The sequence below is a fragment of the Trachurus japonicus genome, chromosome 14 (genome assembly GCF_045865225.1).
Source record: "Trachurus japonicus isolate A0001 chromosome 14, Traja_1.0".
Classification (NCBI taxonomy): domain Eukaryota; kingdom Metazoa; phylum Chordata; class Actinopteri; order Carangiformes; family Carangidae; genus Trachurus; species Trachurus japonicus.
In genome coordinates this window covers 8,843,114-8,856,577 of record NC_140920.1, presented here as the reverse complement: position 1 = coordinate 8,856,577, position 13,464 = coordinate 8,843,114, and the positions used below count along the sequence as shown (strand labels likewise).

Below are 13,464 nucleotides of genomic sequence, written 5' to 3'. Positions count from 1 at the left end.
CACCGGCCCAGTAGCTGGGGGTGGAGTTGGGGGGTGGGGGCTTATGTGCAGGTGAGCCAGGACTTGACAGACATCCACCGAGCACAGCGAGAAAGTTTAACCTTGGTGTTTCAGAGAACTCTCTCTCAGCAGCGAGAGAGAGGGCAGATAGAGAGACATTGAGGGATGAAGAGCAGAGTCTGTGAGAAAAAGGAGACAGACGCTGTGAAGGGCTTCCTGCATAACAACAACCAATTTTTTTTTTTCCATAAGCGGCCTGTTTCCAGAGACACTGGTTTGAACCCAAGGTCTTACTCCATGCATTATTAAAGACCGGTAACTGGCAACACTGCCTCATAAATAGAGATGAGGACAGACACCTGAGGAGCCGGGGCGCTGCTCACTCTTGATCGGCCACAAATCCACCGGCCTAACATGACCCAGACGGTTCTACGCACACGGCACGCCGCGGCGCGCTCTGTTACCGTCTGTACTTCTGATAAATGGGAGCACACAGAGGTACGTTCATTATTGCACAGGTCAATGATGTTAAAAATTTAGTCCAATTCAACATGTTTGGCAGCATGGATGTTATTTTTGGCTTGCAGAGCCTACAGTACTATTGCAGTGCTGTAAAAAAAAACAAAAAAAAAAACATTAGCGGCATTATTAGAAATATTGAGAGGTATAAATGATGTGCTGCACAGATGGTTATGAAAATATTGCATTTACCAAGAATAATATGTCTTATCGGTAGATAAAGGAGACTTGTTGCAAGAAGACTGATTGTTATATAACATGTGCCCAACTTAAACAGTGGAAAATATCTGACAAACTTGGATATGTGCTGGACTTATTACTTCTTTAGCTGTGTTTTTATTCCACTCCAAAGCCTCTCTGCATGTGGCCAACCTCATAAAGTCTTTGATATATGTAGACAATTTGCCGGAGACATTTTTCTTTTTCAGGTCAGGAAAGATGGAAATGGCTTTTTCTTTCCACAGGAGTGAACATCTCAGTCAAACAACATATTTATGATTTTTGTAGCTGATTGAATTATTTTCCATTCGCTGTGTTCTCAGCTTGCCTTGGGAATTGAATCATTGCCTTTGAAACATGAGTCACTGCAACAACTGTATTTTTCCTCTTGCCATTCCTTTTCAAGGACTTGGCAACCTTGTCCTATTCAAACCTGTGCATTATTACCTTACTTATTGTTCGCCATAAATGAATGGTGAGGTTGAGCACTCTAGAGGCAAGAGTAATACATCAGGGTTTGTATAATATAACACCCCAAGGTAAAAGTCAAACATTATACAATTATATGTTTTAACACAAACACTGCCATGTGCAAAGCCATCACAGAGTAGATGCAGGAAATCTAATAAGTAACAGTGATGCAAAAAAAGAAGTTTCACATTACAGGTAAATTTGCCGGACTGCAACTTTGTAGGAAAAATATCACCGTACTGCTGTGTCGGTATAACTTACATGGGTCCAAATATACAACATCCATGACTTTTATAACTTGTCTTCTTGTGACCAAATATCTAACAGTTACACAGCTTGCTATAGTTAGAGCTTACAGGTTCCTGAATTGCCTTGGAGAGGTTTCACATAAATCCAGACACATCTGATCAAAACAGAGCAACAGGATTTTTACACTTTAGACACCTTTTCAGACTTGCATGCATAACTAAAAGACAACTGTGAGCAATTATGTAAATGGCGAGTTTAGTGCTGTATGGAAACTGTTAAGCAAGAATCAAATGGATAAAATCATTATCCTTCGTTCCTTAGTTCATCATATAAACATGTACAAATGTTTTTTTTTTCAGAAAGTTGGTGGAGATTAAATGTGTATATAGAAAGCTCAGAGCTCCTTAAATGAAAAGTAAGTGGTTGGCTGTTCTGATATATCTGTTCTCCCTGTCACTCTTTCTCTACTTATATACTAGATAGAGAATAAAAATGTATTCCTGCAAATTACTAGTAAACCTTGGAGCCCATTTTTAATTGTATGGTTGTTATTCATGTTTAAAACCTGAACACTGATTTGATCATTCTTCCTCTGAATGAGACTGAATGAATGTAAATGCTGGATTATAAAAAGGTCCAGAAAGATGGGAAGCTTTCATGGTGGGGTTTTTAATTTCAAGGGCTATTCACCATTTGAAAGAAAAAAGAAAAGAAAAAAAGCTTTCAAGGCCCTATTTTGAACGCCTGTGGGACTCTCTAAAACCTTTATTGGATGTTTTCTTATCAGTTTATAGCTTGTAATGTGGAAGGTTCCTGTCTTTATTTTTCCATTTCAAATTAAATACAAAAGCTTAGACTCAGACTGATGGTACAAACACTTTGCAAACAGTGCCGTCACTATTAAATTAGACCGCAGACGGTATTAATGTCATGTTGATCATTGTCCTCACATGGACTGAGTGTTCGCAAATAGAGAAGTACTGAAAGAGACTGAGGATTTACCTGCTGCAACAACATGAGTGGGTGGAAGTTCTGGAGGAAGCTGTTCACCACCAGTGTCCACTAATATAATGCTGGGCTTATACTGAGGAAAAATAAGTGGATAATCGCAGTAGCATTTAAAGGGATAGTTCACCCAAAATTTAAATTTCACTCATTATCTACTTACCCTAATGTTGACTAAGGGCTGGGAGAAGTTTCAGAGTCCTCCATGGCTTCTCTGAGTTACGGGGGTCTCGGCGTAGCAGTGCATGTCCATATAACGGTTGCAAATGGATACCGACTGTCTTTGTAACAAAAAGATACACCAAAAAACATCTAAATACCTCCATGCTGCTCGTATGTAAGCTTGAAATATAGACTTATTTAATTTTTTTCAGGACAATTTCGCATTTCGGGGCTTCAATACAAGACAGACATTACATACGAGCAGCATGGAGGTATTTGGATGTTTTTTGGTGTGTCTTTTTGTTACGAAGACAGTTTGGTATCCATTTGCAACTGTTACATGGACATGCACTGCTACGCCGAGACCCCCTGTAACTCAGAGAAGCCACGGATAACTCTGAAACTTCTGAAATTTAAATTTTGGGTGAACTATCCCTTTAAGTAAGTGTCACAAAAAAATGTATGAAAATGAAGTCTAAATATAAATCCCATTCAACATATCAACACACAAGTGTTAAGAAGGGGAAGATGCAATCTGTTGGCATGGAAATATCACGGATCGGCAGTATAAATAACCTGTAAAGTGCATCCACAGCCTGACATTTTCACCTTGTCACCATCTTATTTGAGGGGAAAAAAAGGGGATGAGGAAATTTATGTCAATTAGGCTGCTTCCATTTAATTACCAGCGTGACAGTTGAGGGGTGAAATGTCTCTACTCTGACCTTCTCTCCTGTGGCCTTACGCTCTGCGGTGTCATTACTGTACCGCTGGGCAGAGAGGAGAGGAGGCGGGATGGGCTGCACTACGAGGGAGGCTGGAGATACAGAGTAGAGGGAGGGGGAGGACAGGGCGGTGGGTGGGTGTGTGGGTGTGTGTATGTTTGTGTATGTGTGGGCCTGTCTGGGGAGTGCTGCTGCCTGCTGACCTGGTCATCCATCAGACAGCCCCCAGCCCCTCCCCACCCCGGCCCCATCAGTGCAGCTCTCTGCCAGGCCTGGAATCTCCACATTAATTTCTCATCTGTGGCGCCCTAATGAGCTCCGCCTGCTCATCCACCTCTGAGACCCTACTGATTATCAGACAGGGGGCGACCATTTGTCAACGGCAAGAGGTGGCATTGACACCGCTGACCTTGCTGCCAAGGAGAGGAGAGGAGAATCAAAATGGGGGGAGAAAGGAGAAGAGGAGGAACAAAATACAGTAAAAGAGGAGAGGAAAAAGAAGACAATCAACAGCTCCGGAGTGCCACAATACTGTTCGCCGGTCGAGTCGTGGGCTCGTGTTGTGTGCGCCTCAGAGGGAGCAGGGATTTGCCGTTTATTGGATGGAGGGGAGCGGTGTAGGTCTGCGACACCCGCTAACCTTAGCCAGGGCTGCTGGGACTCCGGGGGTATCCATCACCGTGGCAGCCCCGAGACCCAGACCGGGGGAAAAGCCACAGAAGTTGCCAGGGGAGGGGGGAAAAAAGCTAGTAAAAATTTAATGCACTCCGCAGAGCGGTCATGTCATACTTGGTTATGGAAAATAATCCCAGATGCCTGCAGTGCTAAAATGGAGCTGTAATGTGCTCGCCTCCTAACCCGGCCTGACAGCCATGATGTACGACTACCATTACCGGAAAATATCACTTCAACTAACCCGTGATCCGGCTCCGCTAAGGGTCATATTATCCATGAGGAACAAATTACACTCCCCCAAAGTAAATACAAATTTCCTACACTGACTGGGTACAAAGCACAGAAGGGGGAGGGGGCAGGCGGGAACGTTACCTATGACAACGCTCAGCAGAGTGACAAGGATGATAAAGTACATGACAAATCACTGGCTGACAGGGTACTCTAGTGCAATCAGCCTCAGCCTCGGCCTAGCGAGCACCCACTCAAGCCTGTAAACACTACTCTCTTCCTTTGGAGGGGGCAAAACACATAATCTTTTAACGCTGACAAGTTGCTCTCTCCTTTTTATTACTCATCCTTCCCACTGCAGTGGAGAGAGGGGAGGGGGGTGCGAGTGGGGGTGGGTGGGTGGGGGTATAAAATGGTTTTATGTACAGTGCTGCAGAGTGATTGAGAAACACGACTCTTCTGCTGTAATTGCCTGAGGGCAAACACAGCAAAACAATAAAGGAACAGAAACAGCAAATATATTACCAGTTCAGATCTTTATTTTATGTCAAGGACAAACAGGTTCTCTCGGCTGCTCTAAAGCATCCACTTAGATCCCATGCCTCCAATAACAGCAAGGCACTGCAAATTACAGCACTCTGTTGCATGGCCATTAATGAGACCCAAAGCATTTTTTTAAAACGATAAAGCAACTAAATAACATTTAGGAAAGGTGTGGTCTCTATAAAAAAATAAAAACCTAGAGGTGGTGTAAGGAGAAATGAAAAAGCTGCGGAGTGATAAAGTCTGGCAGATTATATGCCACAAAAGGCCTCAGTAATGCGATTGGTGAACAGTTAAGCTGGAGAAGGCACTTGAGCACTAGCTGATATTCATGCTAAAACATTTGACTGGCAGTTTCAAGGTGCCACTTACTAGCAAAAATCACTTAAGCATTAGCAAGTCCAGACATAGTAAGTGCCTGAGCGCTCTCGACAATATTACAAAGACTGTGAGGAGAAGGTGAAGAAATTTACCGCCGTTAGATTCTAATCAGAAATGATTCGTGTTGAGTTTTGGGTGCATACATTTTAAAAAGTAAAATAAAAGAGGCTGGGTGCATTTACATTCCTATTAATATTAGGTGTTATGGGTTTTCCTGAGCATCATGCACACCAACAGGATGTTTCTCCACAACCCTCTCAGATGGTGGACGACCTGTTGGCGTTAACTACACCATGAAACGAGGTCATGTTATTGGGGCTTTGTTGGATGCACATGAAGGACACCTGAGGCCATGCAGCTCTTTTCTGTGAGTTTTCCTGCCAGTAAAACAGAGGGAACAAGCAGCACCACATGAACAGCAGGGCCAGTCCCATATAGACCCTAATAAAAAGACCACCTGATCCTTCTTGGGTGGACTATGTGGAGAGGAGGAGGAGCACAAGAGCACTTTAGACTCGCTGAATTTCAGGAATGAGAAGTGGGCAAAACTACATGCGAGCAACGGTCGAACATGGACATCCTCAACAAGAAGAGCTTTGAGAGGTTTCTAGCATTCCAGCCTCCTTTTTTCACCCTGGATCCATTCTACACTTACAACATACTATAATATGAATGAAATGAACAATCAATACTGACATACAAAAGCCTCACTGCAGTGTGGGTGTGTAGACAAGGAGCGATAGTGATACACACAATAAATATTAAACTTGCAGAGCGTTATATCCCTGGCACATTACTCACACATAACATAACATAAACCTGGTAAGTATTCACCTTGCACTTCTCATTATCCGAGCTATGACTGGACTGCTTGATAGGAATACAGGCTGAGAGAAAGGAGCACTGCGACGGGGAGCCTTAGCAGAGATGCTAAAGATAACGGCTATAGCGCTAATAATAATAATACCAGTGTGGTGTGATGAGTGACTGCCAATGAGCCTGCCTCCTACCTGTCTCCCAGCATGCCATTAACATGTCATGTTGGAGATGGCCCATCCTACAGGTCACTTTGTAATGAGCAAAAGCTCTAACAGTTTGCAACACATACACACAACACATTCGCACACAAACATATGAGCAGGAAGCGTGCGCACACATAACACCGAGATGCGAATAGCTGTCTCTTATCAGAGCCTGGCAGCTCCCGCCGACACGGCAGAGGCCTTCTACACCAGGCAGAACATGATTTCTCCCGGGAACACTTTTTCCATTTCCTGCTTTTGAAGGGAAACTAAATAAGTCACGTTTGTCCTCATCTGAATACATTTGACCCATTAAAACGACTCTGCTCTCCCGCGTCCTTCTCTGCCGCTGCGTTGTAAAGTAGACCGCCGCGCCGCCGCCCACAGAATGCAAATGACAACAGCGGCGGTGGGCGTAGCGTTGCCCGGCTGCCTGGCAGGAGCAGATAGTGGCAGAGGTGATGTGGGATGAGGAAGGGGGGTAAAAAGTGTTGAGTGGGAGCTTCAATTAGTCCCTCACATCAAGGAAGAACACATAAGTCAGCCCGTCATAGGGGTCCCCTATTTACTAATTCACTCCTCTGTTACTTTAACACACAATTAATCAATGACAGGAAGGTGCAGTCGGTGCTGTTCATCAGGAGCGTAACGTGAGCCAGGGTGAATTAATACAGTCACTGGGGGGATTACGGCTCACCATGCTCTCTCTCTCTTCCTGAAACAAAAAGGAATTGCCACCGAGACAGGAGCAATTTAAATCGACAACACTGAGTAATGACTCAATTTGCTGCACAGTCTAAACACCACAAGCAAATGGCATTACTAAATCATTAGAGTGGATCTAGATCTCTTGTTATAGAAGCCATTGGATAATATAGCTGCTCTTTGAATCTATGAGTTATGCTCAAACTGTGAATACCTGGATGTTATATATGGTGCTGCACGATTATATTTAAGATGGAGCCAACAAACGTGCAGATACTCACAATTATTTGGATTTTGTAATCCACACATTTCCCTTTGACCAGGATTTGACAGACAATAGTCATATATAACATATACAATATAACATTCTGTATATTTTATTAATTAATATAGGTACACAGCGCACCATGATGTTTTATATATTTATTCTTTGATCAATTTCTTATTCGGTCTAGTTTATGAACTTGAGCTATACAACATTAAAGGATGGAGAGGGTGGAAAAAACTGGGTTTTGAATCTGGCTGTGTATGGGTTACTGTAGCAGAGCCTTTTAATTTAAAATGATTACTGCTACAAATGTTATTAACATCTAATGCAGTAACTTCAACAGGGCGATCGGGGGAGAGGATCAAAACAAGGCACGGTGCCAAAATGTCAGTACGACCAATTACACACATGACACAGAGGGAATTACAAATAAGGTCCTTGTTTGAAAAAGGGAGAGAGCAAAGACCAATAAGAAAAGTCTAACACTCTCCTGACCAATGGTGTAACAGTGAACATTATCAGTCAGTCAGTACATACAGGGATGACCTTGCTGTTCTCCACAGAGTTAGGAACTCAGTCACTGTATGTCATTTGTATGGGTGCTTCACCTTGCACCTCCAAGGCATTTGTAACAGAAATGATGTCTGTCTGTCATCAATGTTAACCTTCCTAATCCTTCCACACTGATTCTGCTGTGCCATTTGTTTGCTATTTGTATCTACGCTGCTCATTTTCTGCCCATATGTCAGTGCAGACAACACATTGCAATAGTTCATGCACAGCTTCTTATCCAGACAGGATAGGAGAGGAACGGCACGGCAAACCTCCTCAAACCTTTAACTAAAACACGTCTCAGTGTATACATTTCTTATTTTGTTTTTAGGATCAAATTGTGTTTCTTTTGTAAAACGTAAGACAAATGAAACCATGGACTTCTGAGCAAATGCAAGATGTTATTAGAGAAAGCTGTTATAGATACTGACAGTAGGAGGTGCTGATGGAGATAATAGGAGTGCGAATAATAATAGGGATTGTGATAATTATAATTAGGCAAACAGTGTGCTACAAAAAGAGGTAGACGACTACAACTGGCATGAGAATATACAAGAACAAGCCTTGTACTTCACACTGTGGATGCAATTGTCAGTGTTGAGCTTTTAGTGAGAGGAAGCCTGCACCCTGAGCCCTGGCTGTCACAGCAAGTCTCATATTAATGTCATCTAAATCCTAAAAACCCAGAACAGTTCGATTTAGATTTTGCACATCATTAAGCCATTTGTAATTAATGTGCAGCTAATTAAGGCTTTCTCATAGTTATTAACAGGATGTTTAATTCTAATTACATTAAATACTCAGCCTTAAAGAAAGTCAAACATTTGAATCTCAATGAAACCTGATAAATGACAACTGCAATAATAACAGGACATGAAAAGTTAAAGCGAGCGGCTGGCTTACCTTGTCGTCTTGGTCGCTCTCGGTGTCGCACTGCAAGAAAGGAAAAGGGCAAAGGTGAAATTATAAATAATTAGTCTGCATCCTTGTGTTCGAACTGTTTCTGCTTAGACTGTACTCAAACCCTGGCGCATGTGAGTGGCATAATCCAATTTACCTTTGCAAACGGCATATCTTATCAGGTCTTTAATGACAAACTTATCACATACTCATATTCAGCGTCTGCATATCATCAAATCACTTCATTAGCTCTCTACACAAGCTGTGCAATGTGAAACAAAGCTAATTTCTCATGAGCAGCCATGCCCTTGTTAACACTGAAAACTATGTGAAATTCAGACGGAGCTGGAATCTCAAAACACTAGCCGCCACTAGAATTATAATTCCATGATGTGTGTTCCTGCTTGAGGCCGGGGGGATGGAGGAATGACAAGAATAGGAAAGGGAACTCTGTAATGGAGGGAGGAAAAAGTGGTTAGATTTCATTTTTTCTTTCCAATTTCAATTTCAAGGTCCACTTAATTCTTTATCAACTAATTAGTGTAATGCTGGGTGACTGGCGGCCCTCAACGTTGTGCATATGGCTGAGGTGCAGAGAAGCACTGGAGTCGGTAATGAAGAAGGCACTGGGGGGGAATATGGGCAGAGGTTGGCATGGTGTGTGTGGGAGCGTAGGGAGGGGTTGGTGGGTGTCGATTAAAGCGGGGAGGGAGCGAAGGAAGGCGGTGAAATGATTGACAGCGCGGGGAGTGAGCGACAGAAGGCCCTGCCATTTTTCTTTACTCTCCCTTTTATTTTGCTTCCATCTCTTGTTTTTTTGCTGATCCGGGGCCCCACAGAGCTCAAAGGTAGCTGGCCGGGCTCGTTGGTGGTGTGTTTCTCAGGCTGGATGGAGAGGAAAAAAAAAAAAAAGGGGGCCTTGCGAGCTCAGCAGGAGCATAGCATCCAATTTACAGGCCTGTCCCACATGGCCCCAGGGGCCGCCCACGGCACACCGCCATGATGGTCAGCTCCAGCAGCTCATAAATTATGCAGAGGCAATAAACGCACTGGGCAAACACTCCTCAAACGTTCTCCTGCTCTCCATTTCTCTCTCACTCTCTTCCCCCCAACCACCCCCATTTTAATACAGTGTGCAGAGACTGAGCAGCCGTATAGAGTGTCAACTGGAAGAATATATAAGGGTAATGAAAAGACAAGTGCAGATTGTGATTTCATGTGATTGTGTATGTAATGCACCGTGTGCCTTTATGGATCTCTTATCTATTTTTGCTTGTGAATAAATGGGTGTGTCGTCCATGTATCTCTCTCTCTCTCGTGGCCTCCTACACAGGACTGACTAATGCAGCAGTAGATGAGATCTGATGAGCGGCATTAGCCGTCTCAACTGCTTCCATGTATTCAGTCCTCTCATGAATGTGACAACTTTAATACGACCAAGCACTCATTAGTCCATTCTTTGCCTGTGAACACTACATACGCAGGAACAGAAGCGTGTAAGGGGTTCAAATAATGGACATAATTTTAGCTTTTCCACTGTGTTGTGATCCATAAAAAACACTGGCAGCCTTTCTTTCTCGTGTCCCCTTGTTTCACTCTCTCTCTCTCTCCTTTCTCCTGTTCCCTGACTGTGCAGCCAATTGCTTTGATTGCCAAGATAGAAGCTGGCTGGAATGACTTGCCCTTGCTTGTGAAGCAAATGGAACATGCTAATGGAACTCATCGTATTACCCGATGCAAAAGTGCCATAGCTCATTACTTTAAGATAAAAGGATATCATTGTAGACGGCAAGCAGAATTGACTTTCTGTGCTACGACTTGATGATGATTTAATCAACTGCTCTCTTTCACTTCTCATCCCTGCGCCTGTCGCTTTCACAGGTGCCACTAAACGAAGCACTCACACGGCTGGTGGGAGAGAGAAAAGAAAAGAAATTACTGTCATTACTTTTTTTTACCCCAGGAATAGAGGTATGCAAATTTCCCAGAGCGACAAAGGATGGAAAAAAGGGAAAACTTAATAAAATGGAAATACCTTTATAATGAGCAAAGTAAAAAATCCTGAGATCAGGCCTGACAGGCAAGGGCAGGCAATTTGATCGTCCTTACAGCACAGACGCCAAAGCTCCCTCAAAATCACTGCTCAAGTATAGAGCAAAAAGTAACAAATAATAATATCTCTAAAGAGATAAAAACACATCTCAGGCATACAAACAAGCCAGAGCTGTCACTCACTGATAAGTGATCATAGTAAACTAATGCGCCGCCTCATGCATAAAGCAACCTGAGGCGGGAGTGAAGAATCCCTGCATATCTGGCATTTGCTCCTTTTATTTCTACATACTGACTCTTACATTAGAAACAGACAGGAGGATAAAAAGTCTCGGCTTTGCACTTGGCAGCTGGAAATGTCATGAAGGGTTACTAGTAGGCCTCATCATTAATAAGTGAGGTATGGTATTGTTTCAGGAGGTAAGCATGAGCTCAGAAATTCAGTTATTGCTCTGACTGGATAATATGAACAGGTACTGACGGGTGAGTCTGAATGAACCTACAGAGCTTTGGTTAAATGTAATGTCAAAAACACTTTAGCCCAATCCTGGGAGCCTGTGTGTAATGAAAAGACTGACAAAAATGAGTATATTACACTGAAGAGAGGGGGGAAAAAAACGTAACAACAATGGTGCTATTGAGATCAGTGGAGCTAACTCTCTGACAGGTCGAGCTAGGAAATTGGTCTTATTTAAAGCAACAGTCATGTACAGTAAGGAAACCATTAGTCCTGGGAGGGGACTTACAAAGAAAATTGATACTCTACCCAGGCTGCTGCTATTTACACAGGCCCAGCATTATACTGTACAGCTAGGCCCTAGTGTTTAGTTTAAGTAACACAGGAATGTCAAACATTAGCTTCAGCTCTAAGAGCTGTTGATGTTGGCCTGTATCCGGAGCACTTCTGATTGCCCCCCCCGCTCTCACCCGGGCCTCTCTTTTGGCTGAGTGCTATTACAAATTTCCCTCCGCTCTGTCCAAGCAGTGAGGCTTTTGTTTATATTGGTCTGAAAGTAGGAGTAAATTATTCTTGTCCTAAATCCTCTCCAGCTGAGAGTAATACTGGTCCAATAGAAGAGGAACATAAGGAGCCATGGGCCGAATGCTAAATGATGCAGCTATGCCATTGTCTGTAGCAGCGGGGCTCACCAACGTCTCCTGCCAGAGCTACCCACAGAAAAAATGTCTGAACTACAGAGGTAACCACATCACACAAGGATGCGTGCAAAGGCAAGTATGCCATGTTCCCTTTTCCAGCCTAACCTTCTGGAAATCCACTGCTCCTCAAACACTAACAGATGTTAAGTCAATCAAGAAAAAAATTACATGCGTAAACGATAATTCTGAAGGCAAACAGGGTTATGTTTAACTGGCTTGTTATAATTTCTGATCCGCCGTCTCTGCTGTTACAACTTATCTCTAATCTGGTTATTTTCGGAAAATGGCACCTTCTTTAAGTCTGGATCTGGGATGGATCTGTACTGTATTGTCGCTCCCAGGAGTGACATTAGCCTCAGGTTATGCTGGTTGCTATCCATGACCTTAAAATTAATTATGGTTGATATGGGCTTCATTAAAGTGCCCCCTTTACACAGAGGATGGTGTCTGTTTATCAGTCTGAGCCAGGTTGTCCTGAAGGGTGGCTGAAGGGGTTAAAAGCCCAGGAAGGAAGCCAACTTGCCTCCATGCCTGGGAGCTGGAAAGACAGCATGAAGGATGGCAGCCATTGCCAGGGTCAGCTCTGACAGTGCCAATTTGATGTGCCGTCGTCAAGGGCTCCTCATTCCCTCTTCCTAACAGCTCCTTCCTGATATAGCTGCGCGTCCTGATGGTTTTCTGATGCAAACAGTCACATGGCAAAATGGTTTTCTTCCCCTCCCGCTGCATCCTCCTCCATCTGCTGCTGGGGCCCGGGTGCCGCCGACCGCCTGCCTGTCACAGCGTGTGTGGAAATTAGCTGGGGAGGAGGTGCTCGCTTGTGCTAATTACATTTTAATCATTGGAAATGTGTTGGCAAATCAAGCCTTGATTGCCATCTTGGAGCCCAGTACTCCTCTCTGCAGGTTGGGGGATGGTGGGGATGGGGGGGTGGGTTATAGTGGGGGCTAGAATGTGGATGAGCAGCACCAGACTTGCCAAGCTGGACACCTCAACCCTCCACAACGGCTTGATATGGCGGCATGCCTGGCCTACCACTGGGTAAGTAGCTGTGCCACATTATTCATGGGGAATAGAGGGAGATCAGGATGAGCGAAATGGGGATCTGTGCCATGCTTATTCTCAAATCCCCCCCACTCACACCTCCCATATCCGTCTCTCTTTCTCAAACTCCCTCTCTCTTTCTCACCCACACATTACACAGTCTGCCAGTCCCTGCCACTGTGAATTGAGAAACAACAAATAGAGCCGGGCAGGAGGAGACTGATGAGCTCAGGGTTTGCTACACAGCACCTGTTTTGGCACATGAAGCTGGAGCAGCAGGCCCCGCCACAATACGCTCACAAATTAGATTCTTATAACATAGAAACAAAAAAAAAACAAAAAAAAGAGACAGACTTGGCTACATTTTTTCATAAAAATAAATTCAGCTTGGTGAATAGAGCTTGATGAGTGGAGACGGAGACTGGTCCAGGTCAATGAACTCTACCGGGAACAACATTGTGACTGCCATTGGTCAATCGTCAACTTTCTCAGCTCTAATGATGATCTGCTTTCCTTTAGTCAGCGTTAACCAACGCTTCGCCACAGACAGACACATTCACGGTCATAATGAACCTAAAACAGAGCT

The 13,464-nt window shown here is 43.8% G+C and overlaps 1 protein-coding gene across 4 annotated transcripts in view; it reads right to left on the bottom strand.

Annotated features, from left to right (window-relative positions):
- Positions 1–13,464, bottom strand: part of auts2a (activator of transcription and developmental regulator AUTS2 a) — a 326,493-nt gene that overhangs the window by 103,184 nt on the left and 209,845 nt on the right. For all 4 annotated transcript variants that reach the window (XM_085797320.1, XM_085797321.1, XM_085797319.1 and 1 more), the window contains one exon: positions 8,628–8,657. In XM_085797320.1, coding sequence (XP_085653446.1) covers positions 8,628–8,657 — 30 coding nt within the window. The remainder of the gene's footprint in view (positions 1–8,627; positions 8,658–13,464) is intronic.